The sequence below is a fragment of the Lampetra fluviatilis genome, chromosome 28 (genome assembly GCF_964198595.1).
Source record: "Lampetra fluviatilis chromosome 28, kcLamFluv1.1, whole genome shotgun sequence".
Lineage (NCBI taxonomy): Eukaryota > Metazoa > Chordata > Hyperoartia > Petromyzontiformes > Petromyzontidae > Lampetra > Lampetra fluviatilis.
The window spans coordinates 8,008,777-8,027,022 of record NC_136302.1 but is presented as its reverse complement, the minus strand read 5'-3'; the positions used below and the strand labels follow the sequence as shown (position 1 = coordinate 8,027,022).

General features: G+C 47.5%; 1 protein-coding gene across 2 annotated transcripts; it reads left to right on the top strand.

Moving 5' to 3' along the window:
• The first annotated feature begins 2,729 nt into the window (after positions 1–2,729).
• Positions 2,730–18,022, top strand: LOC144942739 (ceramide-1-phosphate transfer protein-like). 2 transcript variants are annotated; one of them, XM_078869612.1, is made up of 5 exons: positions 2,730–3,463; positions 4,787–4,831; positions 5,537–5,730; positions 11,276–11,586; positions 13,956–18,022. In XM_078869612.1, the coding sequence occupies exons 1-5, from the start codon at positions 3,370–3,372 to the stop codon at positions 14,473–14,475; spliced, it is 1,164 nt and encodes a 387-aa protein (XP_078725738.1). In that variant the 5' UTR covers positions 2,730–3,369; the 3' UTR covers positions 14,476–18,022. The 2 variants fall into 2 exon arrangements, with proteins under 2 accessions (XP_078725738.1, XP_078725739.1); XM_078869613.1 differs by lacking the exon at positions 4,787–4,831 and having other exon boundaries at positions 2,731–3,463.
• Positions 18,023–18,246: the final 224 nt, after the last annotated feature.

The window sequence follows — 18,246 nt, the reverse complement described above, 5'->3', positions numbered from 1 at the left end:
GGAGTGTTACATCACAGGATGCTAAGAGCTGACGGCAGCTTTGGAACGCCTTCGTCCAGCAGTGGATTAACAACGGCCGATGATACATTTTCGTGGATAATTGTGCCCTTAAATGTAGCCTTCTTGACGTGGCAAGGGGGGGGGAGCACGGCACACGCGGGGTGGGGAGCGGCTCGTGTAGTGGTCAGCGCACCGCGCTACGAACCCGGCGACCCGAGTTCGATTCCCACTCACGGTTAACACCGGTGACGATTATCTGAACCGGTCATGCCTCCCCCCCACCGACTCCGCGTCAATTAAGTACCTGGCTGCGGTGTGTAAACATCGCTACTGGGGATATAAAGGCGGCCGGGCGTGGTGTTGGTCACCCAAAACCCTCGTGTGCCGTTCCAGCCTTTATAGGTGCACTTGCGCTAACAGTCTGTTCAGGCTATACGGGGGATCTTTGTTTTTGTGTGGTCACACCAACCGCCGCCTTTGTCTCCCCCAGCGCCAATGTTGAGATATATTCGTCAGTGATGTTGGCCGTGAGCGGGAATTGAACTGGGGTGTCGCGTTGTTGGTAGCGCAGCGCTAAAACCACGCTACTTTCGCTCCCCCACGTGTATGCACGCACACGTGAACTGACATGAAAGGTGACATTTTTTATTTATTTAACAATGCACGTCCAACCACATTCCACAACATGGAGAGAAGCCGCAGTGTTAGGGGAGCATCAGCCCGAGGGATTTTGCAACGTTCCTTTGCATTTCATAGCCAAGCCGCAGCACGTTGTACACCGCGCACCTGAACGCATCTTTGCATGCATGTATGTCGAACTTCTTACCCACCGCACGTAGCCAGTGGGACTGACAGTATTCGTTGTTTTTGCTGAGCGTGCGAGTTTGAACGCCGAGGCAGGCGGCTTCATCATTTGTTAAACGCGGTGTCCATCAGACAGCCGCTCGGCATGATTAGCGGTCTTCAACAATGTGCGACATCGTTCCTGGCTCGTAACAACATCTACTCAAGTTCTTAACCGACGGTCGAGAGGTACAGGGACTTACTCTACTTACGAACATTCAAGAGATTCGAACAAACCTGGTCCGTACGTCCAGTTGCCTGTTCGGATCGAGAGTCGTAAGTTCAACCGCCACGCAAATAGATGGCGGTGGTGACATGTACATCTGCAGAACGTGAAGAACCAGTGGCATCTACATCTGCAGAATGTGAAAACCAGTGGAATTTTCTTCTGCAGAACGTGAAGAACCAGTGGTATCTACATCTGCAGAATATGAACAACCAGTGGCATCTACATCTGCAGAACATTAAGAACCAGTGGCATCTGCAGAACGTGAAGAACCAGTGGCATTTTCATCTGCAGAACATGAAGAACCAATAGCATCTGGATCTGCAGAACATGAAGAACCAATAGCATCTACATCTACAGAACGTGAAGAACCAGTGGCATCTACATCTGCAGAACGTGAAGAACCAGTGGCATCTACATCTGCAGAACGTGAAGAACCAGTGGCATCTACATCTGCAGGACGTGAAGAACCAGTGGCATCTACATCTACAGAACGTGAAGAACCAGTGGCATCTACATCTGCAGAACGTGAAGAACCAGTGGCATCTACATCTACCGGAGATAATACAACTTTTAAAGCCATTCTCCGTGTTTAGTATACATGCCGTACAACATGTTTGGAATCAACAGGAGTAAAGTTGGACTTAGGAACAAATCGACTTACGAACAGACCTCTGGAACCGAACTCGGTCGTAAGTAGAGGAGTCCCTGTAACTAAGAGATGATGGTAAATAATAAATTGATGTGAAAGTGGCTGTTCTTCTTTCGTTATGCTGTTCAGTATGGATTGAAAGCAATAGCAAGCCGGTATGCTGCGTGGGTTAATCTTCAATGTTGTCTCCCAGTCGTTGATTTATTTGTTATTAAACAAGTCTGGGCGGCTCTACGAGGGGAAGATCTACTGCGGTTGTTGAAATGCAGAAGCTTAATAAAGTACCTTGCAAACCGGACGAGATGCATCTCAAATGTGACGTCTATTTGAAAGATCTCATCTTTTCATTCATAATAAAGCCTTCTCACATGTTATTACGAAACGCACCCTATCGTGGAATAATGTGCGGTGCGTTGATTACGTCTGGGGCTTGGGACTGCCGTTAAAACGCTGACGTGTTTAGGCACCCACCTTGCAAGGAAGTCAAGGAACGCGCGCATGCAGATTGACGGCACGTAAGCTGCTCAGCTCGATCAGTCGAACGTTGAGGGTTAGTCAAGGATTTACGTGGCGTGCTTGCAGATCGCTCCAGTCGTTGATTTGCTCGAACATTCTGCCGCACGTAACAGTGAAACATCCCGAGCAATGCACTCCTAAAAACGAGCCTCAAGACTCAAGAACACGTATGGTAAAGAGCATTACTTGACACCATAACAAAAGGAGAGCGGTTACTCGGCACACGTTTTATGGATGCGTTTAAAAGTCGGCTAACTTGGATCGGAGAGATATTTTACATTGACAGGTCACCGTGTGCACTGCAAGGCGCAATGCAAACGCAGCGAGTTTGACGTAGAGAACAGAAGCGAGATATGGTTGATAGCCTTGCACGAGTAAACTGTTTATCTGGAAAGTGCTGACCTTCCGTCACAACGCACACGAAGTCCACACACACAGAGACACTGGCACACAGTCACACAGAGAGAGAGAGACAGAGTACCACACACAGACACGCAGTAACACACACACAGACACAGTAACATAGTCACACACACACAGACACACACACAGACACAGTCACACACACAGATAGTAACAGTCACACACACAGTCACACACACAGACACACAGTAACACAGTCACGCACACAGAGTCGCACACACACAGACACAGTCACACACACAGTAACACAGTTACACACACAGACACAGTAACACAGTCACACACACAGACACGGTAACACAGTCACACACACACACAGTAACACAGTCACACACACAGTAACACAGTCACACACACACAGTAACACAGTCACACATATAGTCACACACAGTCATACACACAGCGACTAAGAACCCCCCTTTAGCCGTAGCATACTTTTGGGGCAAGCACTGTTAGCGAGCACCTGTGAAGTCCGGCACAGCACACGAGGTGGTGGGTGTGCCAGCACCACGCCCGGCCGCCTTTGTCTCCCCAGTGGCGATGTTTACACATCACCCACAGGGGAGGCCCAGGACTGCTTCAGATTAATGGTCACAGGTGTCGGTGGCCGTGAGCAGGAATCGAACTCGGTTCGCCGGGTTTTTGCTAGCAGAGCGCACCTAACCGCTGTCCCACCGCTCCCCACAGCCGCACGCGGTCACACCGGCACATGGCTGGGGTGTTTGCCAGGCGCTGGGGTCTTCGCCTGGGCGTCGCTGCTGTAGCCGTGTTCATCCTCGTCATCATCTCACAGCGACCCAGGGGTGAGTGGTGACTTTGTTCTTGATCGATCGGGACTCGTACGAGTCATGAATGTATTTATTTTTTATTTTGGTGACTTGTCATTTTAAAAAAATATTCGGTTATTTTTTTTTGTTTGATGTTGTAACCCGCCTGCCCGCCCATACTGGATAACCGTGGCCGGAAATTGAACTCGGGTCGTCAGGTTCATAGTGCAGTTATGCATAACCCACCTTCGCCTCTCGTACAATATGTTGGCGGAGTTGTATAATAACGCAGGTGAGAGGTGGATTGATAATCATCTCTGTGATTGTCGTCTCTTGAGATGCAGTTTAAACCAGTGGCGTGACACCCAGTGCATGTGCGGTATATATACGTGCAGTAGTGTTCGTGAGTCAGAGATTTTAGTGCCTTGACTAAGGAGTGTACAGTTGCCATATAAACTGTCAGCGACGTTTGAACCCAGCCTGTTTATCATCACGATTACCATTCAGCCATGGTCAATCCACTGCTGGATTAAGGCAGCCCAACCACCTCTTACGATCCTGTGATGTAACACTTTCCAACTGCACGCAAATTGAATGTATTTGTTCGTCTCCTCACTGCACATACTGCCAGACACCACGGTGGCGAGATGTTAACGAACTCGCCTGGTATGCAGGAGGTCGTGTGTTCGATTCCGACCCTGACGCCTGCTGCTGTATATTTGGAGTTTGCGTGTCTCTCTCTCTCCCCGTGGTCGCGTGGATTTTTCTTCGGGTCCTTCGGTTATTCCCTCCCCATTTAAAAACATGCATTTGGAGTAATTCGGTCGCTGTACATTTCCATAACATACGCCACTTTGTTGAGCTGTCAATTTGTGGCCGGGTCATTTCTGTAAAAGACACGTTCCATATGTAGCTACTGCATATGTAGCTACTTTTGCTTCTAGGATATTCATCCGGCACTGCAACCTGCGTCCACCCAGGCGGTATAAATGGATGCGTCAGACACAGTAACGTGTGGTGGGCTAAAGTGTGGTTAATCCCACCTCTTGCAAGACATCGGGCAAGCGTAGACGAGTAGGCCAAGGTAACCTCCTTCCTGGAGCAGTGGCGCGAGCAAATAATTCCAGAGCTGTACCTTTGCATTTTACTTGTATCAGCCATGATCAATCCACTGCTGGATGAAGCCAGCCCCGCCCCCGCCCCCCCCCACAAAAGCAATCTCCCATGGTCCAGATGACGAACGGCACGCATTAAAAAAATGTGTGAAGCATCTTGCAAAATGCAGTTAATCAGAAAAGCGAGTGTGGATATTACAACCAGTCGCAGTGGAATCAGTCATCTGTTCGTTTGTGTCCGCAGTCACGGAATACGCGATAAGCAAAGACCAAGAATCACACTTGGAAGGTAAAGTCCAGAGGGCTTGCCGCGTGTGCGCTGGGATCGTAAATAAAATGCTGATGTGGAGATTGTGGAGGCCATGGAGCCAGCGAGCCAGTGTGGAAGGACTGCAACGTAAAATTCCAGTCGTTGTCTGACACCGTTTTTTTTGTTCTAAGGACTAACGGACGACTCAAGCGAGCGTTCTGATTTGTGATGTGGATGTCACCTCCAATTTGCACGGTTGGCTACGTATGGTGCAAAAGAAGTTCAACATACAAGCGTAAAACAGCGGTGGTCCCAGCACAGCGAGCCTATTGCAGATGTGATGTTAAGGGGCCACTATATTTAATAGTTAAGTTATGAAAATCCTGGCAGTTTATATATATTTATTTACATTATTTTTCGAATCACGAACCTCCATCAAATATTCGAGGCGCAGGAAGTGAATGGTCACACACCTGTTATTTACGATATTCATGGCAATGATAGCCAACGGTCAATGGACCAAACTGCAAAGAGACAAGCAACACCTTCACGCAGACCCCGACGATGTGCACTGCTGTTTAGGTTTTTGTGGCTGTGCCGTACGGCAAAACTGATTCAGGAACTAATTTCGATTCGAGTTCTTGAAACAGGACATGCAGAAAAACGCCGGACGTCGTGCCGGACAAGACGCGGTACCGCAGCAGAGCCGATGATGACGGTGTTGTGCAATTGTTGCGTCGGCAGACACGCCCGTGCAGGTGGACGAGGCATTGGATGAACCCGTATGGCCTGAGTTGGCGAGGCCTTCACGTGCGACACACCGGCGCAAGAGGCCCGAGTCTCAAGTAAGGCCACCCTCGCTGTGTGGCCCCGGATCATCTTGGGTCCACTGCTTCCAGCCCATCCGTCTGCAGTGGCCCGGGGCATATGCGCGACAGGTAGGCTCCCCAAAACCTGAACAACTCTGTGCAGCATTTGGTCAGGTGCGGTGGTGCTGTCACCAGAACCCAGCAGAAGGCAGATTTAGTGCCATAGTGTGTGTTGAAACCAAAACTAAACTATGTATAATATCATCAGGTAAGACCCACTGAGTTATATAGCTCTTTTTCAGAAGCAACCTTTGCACAAATGATAGCTCAACGAAGTTATCATGTGGACATTTATTGATTATAAATGTGGAGGGAAAAACCGGAGGACCTGGAGAAAAATACACGCGACCACGGGGTGAACATGCAAACTCCAAATATACAGGCATCAGAGTGTGCATCGAACACACGTCCTCCTGTACACCCGGCAGTCCCAGGACCCATGGGATGCCATCGTGACGTCGCATGGGTGCTGGTGAAAGGAATGGGTCCCCTTTAAAAAGCAAGAACCTCCACTACAGTGCAATTATAAATGCCTTAACACTGCTGATGAGCTCCAAAAGACTGAAAACCGCCCCAGAATGTTTGTGTTTGAACAAATGGTGCTGCTTACCGTACATCCACAAGGCCAACAGGCTGATGGACTGAAATAGATTTTACTTAACGTATAGATATGGAACACAAGGTGGTATCGACAATTGATTGCATGTTAACTGCAGTGCACTCAGAACACGCTATACAAACACTGTCCAGTTTGCTGAGGATTTAACGGCCAGTTTAATGATTGACCAATCGAGAAACAACCCATTCATTTGGCAGGGGCGAAATAACCTTGAGTTTTTAAAACATATTCGAAGATAGATCAATATCACTCAAATGGAAATAACAACACAGTACAATGTCACGTATCCGCCCTGACCAATTAACCGCCCACAAACAGTGCAGTAATTCAGATCTGTAAATGACGAGAATGTTATTTCTGTTGTGATGGGGTTTCTTCACAGTTGAAAGATTTGAATGATTAACCAGAGCACCTGCAGGATAATCCGTGCAGAACAGATGGAGAACGTGCAACGCCGCACAAAGTGGCACCCGAGTCAGGAATTGAACCCAGGTCCTTCGTGCCGTGGGACACACGTGCTCTCGTTGAGCCACACAGCCCTCCCATGTCCAAGGGGATACCACTCAAAGCAGAGGTCGCAACCGGGTACCCGATACCCGTACCCTACCCCACCCTGGTGCGGCCGGGTACGGGTACGGGTAGGCCGTGAGTCACTGGTGAGTAACCGTTTGTCACTCATTTCCCAACGTCTTGTCTCTTCTCACAATTCAAGTTCCTAGAATCAACCCACCCGCGCCTGCAACATGGCTTCATCCCAGAGGTCGCAATCAGGTACCCGATTCCCGTACCCTACCCGTACCCGGCCGGTAGGGTACGGGTACGGCCGGGTACGGGTATCCGTTTGCGACCCTGGTGCGGCCGGGTAAGGGTAAGGAATCAAAACCCGTTTGCGACCTCTGACTCAAAGCCATTTGCTTTGTCATCTCCTCTACTGCCACCTCCTGGTCCAGTGAGTTTGGGGAGTTTGATCAATCTCGACGGCAGTGTTCTTGATTGCAAGGCCCGCAGGCCACTGGCGGTCCCTCGTAGCCTTTAGTGCAGCCCCCGACAATACACACATTTGAAAACACCCCCCAATCGTGCTGTTGTCCAACCCCAATGGTTTCAAATGTGCGGTGGCCCTCGCGCTGATGTCTTAGAGGGTAAGTGCCCCCCCTCCCCTCTCCCTCTGAAAATGAGTGAATAACACTGCTCTTACATCATCCATCAGCCCCTGGTTCCAAAGCGCTGGATTACAGATGATAGGCATCAATTGAACGACATTCATGTTCCTAAGAAGCGAGCCGGCGCATTTTGTACGTGAAGGGTCTTGTGGGGGTTGTTTTTTTTTAAACACGGTTGTTCAGTAACAGGCCCGGAACTTCAAACGGCCATCAACAACACAGCAGGGTCAAATGTGTAAACGACAATAAGAGTGAAAACGTTGCATGTACTGAGCAAAGTTTACGGGAACTTGGGAAAGTGAGAGAGACTATGGGAGCAGGATGAGAAAGCGGTTTGACCTTCCGTGGTGACGTTACCGCCACTTCGTGCTTGTTTTGTTGTGAGCTGCTGGCACGACGGTGGTTGAACACAAGACGGATGAGATGGAACATTCAGCCTGATCGACCCGAGTCCTCAAGCATGGGTGGAGGAATCAACGAGCGATAGTAACCACGGCAGTAGCGATAGCAAAGTGACAAGAAGGCTTGACGAAAAGCAGCTTTCTCAGAAAATAATGTCAGTAATAGTAGCTTAAGAATGTACAGCCATCAGGAATCCCCCCTACGTATAGCGTAGTGCTGTAATCAGTAGGACACATCAGCCTGGGATGTTGCCACATGTTTCCATATCAAGATGTCGTCGAGGTCAAAGATCGTTGGTGCCACCAACACCGCATTGCCAACGCTCTCTAGCCGGTTTTGCCCCGTATTCCTGCACAGGGAAATCGAGTTTTCAGGTCTATACGGCGTACAGCCGTTTCTATACGGGCAACAACTTTTTTTTTGTCTATTTGTTTGTGTTTCTCTTCTTGTGATGGGACTTTGCAGGATGAACGTTGAGATGTATAAGGGGAACGGTGTGACCAATAAGGTCTGAATTGGTATACATAGCAGGGGTCACTTAAAAGATTTCCAAAATCATGAGCAAACACAAGATCCAGGTTCGATTTAACACAGTACATACAATTTGTGATCTGATCCCGTCTGTGAAGGATGTGATCCCTGACATGCAATACCCAGGCGTCTACAAACTAAGCTGTGTCTGCGACAGTAGTTACATTGGGAAAACTACGCGACATGTCTCGAACCGTGTTCGTGAACATAAGGCAGATCTGAAACACGGTAGGACCAATACATTGGCCGTGGCTGATCATTGTTTTAATGCGGTGGGCTCACACGAAATTGATTTCTCCAAGACGAAGGTACTCTGCAAACCCACTGGCTATCAACAAAGATTCGTTCATGAAGCCATCCAGATATATAGACACAGACAATTTCAACCGAGAAGATGGGTACAAACTGAACAATCATTGTAATGGCGTTATTAATCAGTTTAAATCATAACTGGCTGTGATGTTTCCATCCTACCTTCCGATGTTAGCAGTTATTTTCGACTCTCTGATTTTACATTAACAGGTTCACACTAACAGAGCCGCCGTTGCTCGTGTCCTCTATGTGGCGGTGGCTCCGCGATCTTACATTGACATGCTATCTCTTTTACACTATTGGAAGCTCATTTGCCAGAAGAAAAAATATGAGAATTGTTTTTTTACCCTTTTATCTGGCAACAAAACTGACACCAATTATCTTTTTTTTTCTTCTGGCAAATGAGGTTCCAATGGTGAAAATGCTTACCCCGAGCTCTCATACTCTGATGGTGCATTGTCTTTGAGTTGTGCGCCTTCTGGCGTCATCTGGTCCAACACCATGTGAGACTTAGGCTCTAAGGAAAGCTGTCTCGGGTGTGGACCAATCAACTTCAAGGACAGTGCATACATTATAAGAGTTATGTTTTTTGTTTGCATTATGACTGCAGGTATTGTGGTCTATGCAAACATGACTCCTTGTAAAAAAGGTGTCAGTTTTGTTGCCAGATACAGCTTAGTTTGTAGACGCCTTTCGGTAAAGTCACGTAGAATGGAAATAATAAAATAATAAAAATAAAACATAATAAAATAATTCTCACGACGTTTCGGCCACAACGCAAGCAGCCGTCCTCAGGTGGAGAACAGGTCTGTCGAGAAGACAGAGTCTGTTTGTGTGTTTTATTTTTATTATTTTATTATTTCCATTCTACGTGACTTTACCGAAAGAACCAAGAAGATTAATCCCTGCAGTCACGAAAGCTTTAAATCGAAATTTAATCATGCTAATCTCTCACAATACAATGGCCACCTCCGTGCCCTCGTCGTGGAGGTCGCTCTCCGATCTTACATTGACATGCAAATTTCTCACATTAACATAACTAGCCCCGCCCACTTCACTTATAACCCTTGGGCTACACCCATTTAAATCCTTTAAAACAGCCTGCATCAGCAGCTTTCCCACTCCTTTTCTCCTGATGACGATTACTTGTGTTGCGATCGAAACGTCGTGATATTGTTATTATTTTTTATTCTCGACTTAAAGCTTTCGTGACTGCAGGAATTCATACTCTTTGGGTCTTTCGGTAAAGTCACGTAGATATAAAAATAATATAATAATAAATAAAATAAATCACGACGTTGCGATGTGATCGAAACGTCGTGATTTTTTAAAATTATTTTATTTTGTTATTTTTCTATCTACATGACTTTACCGAAAGACCCAAAGTGTATTTTTTAATTAATTTCTATTATTTTATTGTTATTATTTTTTCTATCTACGTCACTTTACCGAAAGACCCAAAGAATAAGTATGTCACTATTTGAGTTAAGGGGATATTAATACAGAGGTTTAAATCCCCCCCCCCCCACGTTTGAATCTCTCCGCGCAGAATGTGGAAATGGCTTTTTTCCTGCCCTGGGATGGGGTAGGGGGTGGGGAGGGTGGTGGGGGAATAAAGTGGGGGTGGAGGAGGTGGAGGGGAGGGGGTGGGGGTAGGAGGGTGATGGAGGGAGGAGGGTGGTGGGGGGAGCAGGGTGGAGGGGGTGGGGGGAGGAGGGGGCTGGGGGGAGGAGGGGGTGAGGGGAGAAGGGGGTGAGGGGAGAAGGGGGGTTTAGGGGAGGGTTGAGGGGGGGAGGGTAGGGGTGGGGGGATGAGGGGGGTGAGGGGGGAGGGGTGAGGGGGGAGGAGGGGGACAGGGGGGAGGAGGGGGACAGGGGGGAGGAGGGGGTGGGGAGAGGGACGGGGGGAGGAGGGGGTGGGGGGGAGGACGGGGTTGGGAGGATGAGGGGGTGGGGGGGTTGGGTGAGGGGATGGGGGTGGGGGTAGGGGGGTGGTTGGGTGGGGGTAGGGGGGTGGTTGGGTGGGGGTAGGGGGGTGGTTGGGTGGGGGTAGGGGGGTGGTTGGGTGGGGGTAGGGGGGTGGTTGGGTGGGGGTAGGGGGGTGGTTGGGTGGGGGTAGGGGGGTGGTTGGGTGGGGGTAGGGGGGTGGTTGGGTGGGGGTAGGGGGGTGGTTGGGTGGGGGTAGGGGGGTGGTTGGGTGGGGGTAGGGGGGTGGTTGGGTGGGGGTAGGGGGGTGGTTGGGTGGGGGTAGGGGGGTGGTTGGGTGGGGGTAGGGGGGTGGTTGGGTGGGGGTAGGGGGGTGGGGGCTCTCTTCAACCGCGGCGGCGATGCCGCGAATCTGCGGCGCGCGGTGCGAGGCGGCCTAGCGCCGCGTTGTGGTCGTTATTTGGATCGCGACAATCACCACCACACCGCCGTCTCGCGTGACAGTCACAAGCGCACAGTCCAACTTCGTCTACGCTCGCTACACGCCGTCATACAACAACAGGGAGTGGCGCTGCTGCAGCTGCTGCTTACTAATAGCAGCCCGAGTAATAATTAACTTCTTTTTTTAACATCAAGTTCACGTTCGTTTGGGGCCAACGCAGGCGACTGCGGCCGCGCCCAGCGAGGCTCCGCCTGGCAGCGGCCTTCACCTGGACCCGGACGAGGAAGGCGGCAGACGAGGACGAGTAGGAGGTGAGGGAGCAGGACTAGGTGGAGACAGAGGAGTAGGAGGAGGAAGAGACGAGGAAGAAGCCATGGCCACCACCACCACCACCACCGCCGCCGCCACGTGTAAGGGCGGCGAGGAGGTGTTCTGTCTGCGGGACGTGCTGGACGCCTTCCGCCTCTGCCTGGACGAGCGCGGCGAGGTGCTGCTGGAGGAGTACGCGCAGGGATGGCGAGGACTGATCAAGTGAGTAGCGACTTGCCCCCCCTCACACACACAACCAGGCAGTCGTTGCCATGTTGGTTGTCGACTTTGCGTGCGTTCGTGTGTGGTTTGGTGTTGTGGGGGGGCGGCGTTGAGGGCCAGCGTGCACGTAGCCTGGCACAGGCGCCGTGGTCAACGTCGCCGTCGCCGCCACTTGGTGGTTGTTGTTCAGTGGGGTCACGGTCATCCATTAATGATCTGAACCGGTCCTGGGTCGTCCTCCCCTAGGTCGACTCGGACTCAAATGAGAACTTGGTTCGCTGTGTGTGAGTATCGCCACCTGGGGAGACAAAGGCGGTCGGGCGTGGTTGCTGCCACCCCCCCTACCGCACGTGTACCGTGCCGGCTTTCATACTCGCTAACAGCACTTGCCCCTACAGTCTGTTAAGGCTGTACGGGGGATCTTTGTCTTTGTGTACCTGTGTGTGTGTGTGTTTGGAAGTGCGGAGCAGTGGCAGAGTGGTGAGCGCACTTTGCTACGCTCACAGTCAAACATGGGTGGCGAATATCTGAAACCGGTCCTGTGCCTTCTCCTAAGTAGACTCGGCCTAAAATTGTGGAAAACAAAGGTGGCCGGGCGTGGTGCTGGCAACCCTCCTCGTGTGCCGTGTATCAGCCTTAATAGGTGCTCGCGAACAGCCCTTGCCCCAACATGTTCACGGCTTTACGAGCGTTGCCTTTGTCTTTGTGTGTACCAATGTCTTTGTGTGTTGGGAAGTGTGACTGCATGCGTGTACAGCACCTGTGTAAGTGTGCGTGAGTGGGTGCTTCTGTGAAAAGTGTGCGATTATTGAGTGCATCGGTCAGTCACCTCGAGTCGGTCAACCCATGGCACCTGGGTCTGTCCCGTGCCCTCCTGCCAGCGGGAGATCAACGCTTCATGTGGCCTTAACGTGCACCTAGCCTGGCACAAAGCGCCGTGGTAACGCCACGAAGCACTTCCGTGATTATTGAGTCTGTGCAACTGTCTGTGACTGGTGTTTGCTTGCCTAAAGTACTTTCGTCAATGTGCACGTTACGTCTGAGCAATCATCACTGTCGCCCTCATAATTATGTTTCTGATAACAATCAATACGTGCAGTAAACGGGGAAAACCAAACCACAAACTATACGGTACAGAAAGGTAAAAAAAACATGCATGTGCAAGGTTAATGGTTATTGATTTATTGGTAATGTTTATTTAAGCGGCCCTATGAGATTCATGAGTATTGATTGACCTTTATATAACCAAACTATTGAGATCCATCATTGATGGAGTGATTGATGTCCTTTATTTAACCAAGCCATTAATATTCATTATTGACCGATGTTTATATTAACAAACCCATCGCAATTCATCATTAATGCTGTTAAATTTTACAAGCATACGTTTGACATAAATTAATTACGGTAATGCACTTGCCAATGCTTTTGCCAAATGATGGTGTCGCTTTGGTCTTTATCGTTCCACTTTACATTTTCAAGCACAAGATGGTATATAATTTTTTTTAGATAAAGCCCTATATGTTTTAAGTGTTTAGCATTGCAGTGTTATACATACTGCTGTGGAGTGCACTAATGCTTCAGTTGGTGTTGTATCGTGCTTTCCCTTATGCACATGAAGGTCGAAACCCGTCCAGTGGGTTGCTTCCTTAATAAAAATGCTGCCTGAAACTATTGATCTGGAAGCCAATAGGCCGATGGACTAGACACACATAATCGAGTTCTGCTTATATACAGTATAATAACAACTTTCAAAGATACATAGTGTCGGTGTGGTCACAGAATTTGTATTTTTTTATGTAGTTGGATTTGTGTAAAGGTCATACTGAACTTAAAAAAAAACAATTGTTACATTGTTTATACAAACCAAGGGTCAATATGTTTTGTAAGTCGAAAAATGTTTCTATTAAGGACATTTTGTTATTTTTGGCTTGTCCAATTGAAATAAACATTCATTGCATTTTGTTGCCAAGCATTCATTAATATGTACTGCATTTGTATTCGCTGGGGTATTAATAATTTTACTTCTTTACTAAACAACAGTATGAAATACTTGATATTCTGTGTTACCACCAGCCTCGGGCTAATGGAGAATTGTATTTTTAGAAATGTTCGGCTTCAATAAGAGACTCCTCGAGTTGGAATGTGCAAATTGCGGTTGGCATGAGGGCAGCAGATTTGGGAGTGAGTGGTGTAATGATTACCTCCATAACAAAAAGTACCGAATATTGTTTAATCATTTTCATGTTACTCTAAATTCATGAGTAATTTGAGTACGGTTCACACACGAGAATTAGGACTGCCAGATACCAAATGTGTGAGCCGCAGGAGTTCTGGTCCAATCACAAGTGTGACACTTCTACCTCCAGGTTCATGAACAGCCTGGGTACGATGTTCTCCTTCATCTCGAGCGACGCAGTCAGCAAGCTCAACATCCTGGAGGCCTACCGCACTGGCCCGCACGCCGACAGCTACCGCTCGCTGCAGACCATGGCACGCTTCGAGTCGGATGCCGGTGACCTCGTCGCCGCCTCCAAGCGCGACCCACCCTCCGGCTGCCGCACCTTCCTGCGCCTCCACCGCGCCCTGCTGTGGCTGCGCCTCTTCTTGGAGCGGCTGCGCACGAGCGGCGAGAACGACCGTCCATCTACGATGTGCTCCGAGGCGTACGACCGCTCCCTGTCAGAACATCACCCGTGGATCGTGCGCCAGGCTTCCTCCGTGGCCTTCCGCCTGCTGCCTACGCGCAGCGCCTTCTTCGAGGTGATGCACGTGGGTGCCGAGGAGCAGGTGGTTGCCATGCTCGGAGAGGCCGTGCCTGCCATCGAGAAGGTTTACGATGTCTCCCAGGCCGTCTACACCGAGCACAATATGCTGGACTTGCCATAAGCGCCGATCGCTGGCTGCTGTCGTTGTTGCTGCGCGACGGTGTTTGCCCAACTGCGATCCAGATTGTGCCATAGTTATTGTTAACAGAATGCTTAAATGGGTGAAATGTTGTAGGTAAGGGTGTAGGCTGCTTGTTGAGGACAGTTCAGCATTTTTAACCAAGCCACACAAGCACTTTATTATTTGGACCGCTCCCAACTACTGAATTGCATGCCAGAGTTGATGCAGCCGTTCCCTTGCTCATTCATGTCTGTCACACCAGCTTTCCCTTAATGTAGCAACCTTGTAAAACTGGGTGCAGAATACCAATGCAAGGAGTGGCCAAATATGATGAATGTAATTCGCTTGCAAAGCTATCAGTCAAGGATTTAATTATATTGGCCACACCTCATGACATCTGGGATGAAACCCAGTCTGGCAGGTTAGTTCAGAATGGTGGCAAATGTTTGGACTTGGTAATCCATTTTGACATAGTTCAAGGCCCTATTTGTAAATTGTAAGGCAGTGGGTCCCTGAAATGTATGGTTCAAGAGACTAACGCTAGTTTAGGATTCGGGCTATATAATACACCTTTGTGTGTTAATTTCTTGTTATAAATGCCTTGTTTTAAAACTGAACATTTTTGGCCCAAGGTTAATTCACTGCTGTCTGAACCCAGCGATTCGAGTTGAATTCCCCACCACTGCTCATATCAGCGACGAGTGATATCTGAACCAGCACTGACCAGAATTGTGAAGTTTGGTCAAACAATCACCATGATCAACAAAACACGTGGGTTGGGAGGGGAGCGCTTCATCCAGTGTTGGATCTACATGGGGGCTGTAAATTATTATGAATATTCTATCTTAACAATTAATCTACTGGCTGTTCTTCTCTAACATGCACAACATAAAAATGAATTACTTCTGGGCCCAGTTTAGGTTGCGGATGCCACTGTTCCTGGCTCCAAAGAAGCTGGAAGAATTAAGTTGACACATTCATACTTAGTGGTCTGGAATTCAACTTTAGACTTCAACCGTTGTCTGCTAGCATATCCACCCCTCGTGCGCATTCCCATAATTAAAGCACATTAGGACAAATCCCATGATTAAAAGACATAAGGAAATATCCTGCCTTTTTGAGATTTAAATTTGTAATGGGTTTTTGGTTTCAGGTTTATTATTTAGAGGGGGCGTGTGAGCAGGTTCTTAGTACTGGTGTCGAGTTGAAGGTGCTTTAGTCTTAAAACAAATGTTAGTTGCTTGACTGTAGGGGGATCACTTACATGAAAGTTTAAACATTTACATGTCGAATCTCTTTGCTAGCATGTTTTGGTGGTCACGTGTTACTCAAACTTTGTCCATAATTTTAAATCACTCAGCTGTGCGACATATAGAAAATGTAAAGACACCCATGTTTTTGGTTCATTTATAGGAGAGATATTATGCAGTGGTTGATTAAAAAAAAATCCATTGTAAAAGCTCAAGACCTGCATCAAATCTTGCATGACAATCATTTTTGTTATTAATATTTGTTGAATGTAATTTGTTAACGTGATCCCTGGAGGCACTAATTTCACAATGGTAACGATTCATGTAATTTTCATGGGTGTATCATCACGGGCCTAATTATAAGTATGCACTTTTTTTCACGACGAGGTGAAATGTGATTTATGTTGATTGAGGTTCCTGATTTAAATCTACTTTTGGAATGCAATGCAAATGTACCATTGAGTTTGTAATGTGTGCATACGTCTTTATGCTCAATCAATTGCACATCTGAAATATCAGGGATGAACACTTCTACAAATTCCAATTATTGGAAGTCGCGATACACCACATCTTAGTGGTGGTGGATTGTACAAAAATATCTGATCAACTTAAATTTACGCAAGGTCAAACATGACAAGCTGTTTCCCCATTTTGCATGCATGTGGAAAGCATTCGCAATAAGTGTCTTAATTATGAAATGAATAATCGGTGATGCATATCTCTGAATACAGTGCTGAGCCATTTTTATTGATTTAATGTTAGTCCACACACACACACAGCCATTGATGGTACATGGCTCCAGTTCGTAGGGGGCTACAAACCGGCTTCGAAGTTGCAGTCATGGTTCAGTATGCAGGTGGATTCAGTTACCGGTGTACAATGGCAGCAACGTCATCAGCGCTTTCTTCACGTGGCCACGAACATTTCAGGCATTTTCACGCAGGAGAACTGGTTTTTAGTTCAGCACAGCGACGGTTCATTGTTGAATATTGCCTTTGCATTGCAATTACCCTTCAATCCACATGTGCACATCAACCGACACTAAAACCCGAGGAGGGATTTTGTAGCTTCCACCAAGTGGAGCCCTGAGCCACAACGAGGAGAACCGCTCTTTGACTTGTCACCGAAGTGCATCTCCTGGCCTTGGTGTGCCTATTTTATCCACCCCGTAGGGGTGATGTGTTGAACTTGCCATGTTATAATGGGTACCTTCTGCTTTACCATGAGCTACAGTTAACTCTCAGTTATCCGTGTACGGAGTATCAGTACTCCTGCACAATGTTTATGCAAGTGGAGATTCTATTAGCTGCTCTTCACTCAATCTTGATTTGAGGCTTTCGTGACTGCAGGAATCCATACTCTTTGGTTCTTTCGGTAAAGTCACGTAGGTAGATAATAAAATAAATCACGTTTCGGGCGCAACACAAGCATCCACTTGATTGGAGCCATGTACCTGATGGACGCTTGTGTTGCGCCCAAAACGTGATTTTATATTTTATACCTACGTGACTTTACCGAAAGAACCAAAGAGTATGCCCTTCATTCGTTCAGCAACTTTGTGCCCATGTAACTGCAAACACGTGACTAACCAAGGGGTGCCGCCATGGTGGCGAGACGTTAACTACCTCGCCGGATATGTAGAAGACCGTGGGTTCGATCCCGACTCTGATGTCTGTAATATTTGGAGTTTGAATTCTCTCCCCGTGGTCACGTGGATTTTTCTCCAGGGCCTCTGTTTTTTTTCCTCCACATTTAGAAACATGCCTTTAGGCTCTTACGAATGTCCACATTAGCCACTTCATTGCACGATCATGTCACCAGGTCGCTTCTAAAAAATCGCTTATATAGCTCAGTGGGCCTTATCTGGTAAAATAAAATTTGTTTAGTTTAACCAAACCGATTATTTTATAAACAGACGGCAGTCTGTCTTCACCCCCATATAAAATTAGCAATACATGTTTTTTTAGTAAATGCATTTTCATGTTTGCATCATCTGTATTGTTTTATAGAGGCAATCCCTCTCTCCACATTTCCGCAGATAATTGAGAGTTGACTATACTGCATCCGTCGTAAATTACCAAAACGAATGGGAAATTGCACTTAGAATCGATTATTGTACGAGCATGTATTTGGTGTTTACATTGGTGGTGAGTTGCTACAACTATATTTTATGCAATTGTTATTTCTCTTGTTTCACCTTTTCAGGATGGTACATGAGACGATATTTTTGACGTTGAAATAAAAATAAACTATTGGGTGCATTGTAATTTGGTTGTTTAATAAAGGCTGGAAATATATATTGCTGGTGATGGTTTTTCTGATATAAAATGTGCTGTTTATATAGTAGCAGCGAGTTGGCGTAATGATGCGAATGCAATAAGACGATTTGTCTCACTTTAAACTAATTATATAGATTAGCATTATTTGCAGAGTTTATGAATAGTCATTGCAGTCTAATTTTGAAAAAGAACATTTAAATTTGTATTCTATTTTTTTTATGTTTGTACAGTAAGTCATGCAA

Coding starts and splice junctions, on each gene's coding strand:
- LOC144942739 (XM_078869612.1), top strand. CDS start 3,370: ATGGCTGGGGTGTTTGCCAGGCGCTGGGGTCTTCGCCTGGGCGTCGCT. Junction 3,464..4,786: donor CATCTCACAGCGACCCAGGG/GTGAGTGGTGAC, acceptor TTGTGTCCGCAG/TCACGGAATACGCGATAAGC. Junction 5,731..11,275: donor CCGGGGCATATGCGCGACAG/GTAGGCTCCCCA, acceptor GGGCCAACGCAG/GCGACTGCGGCCGCGCCCAG.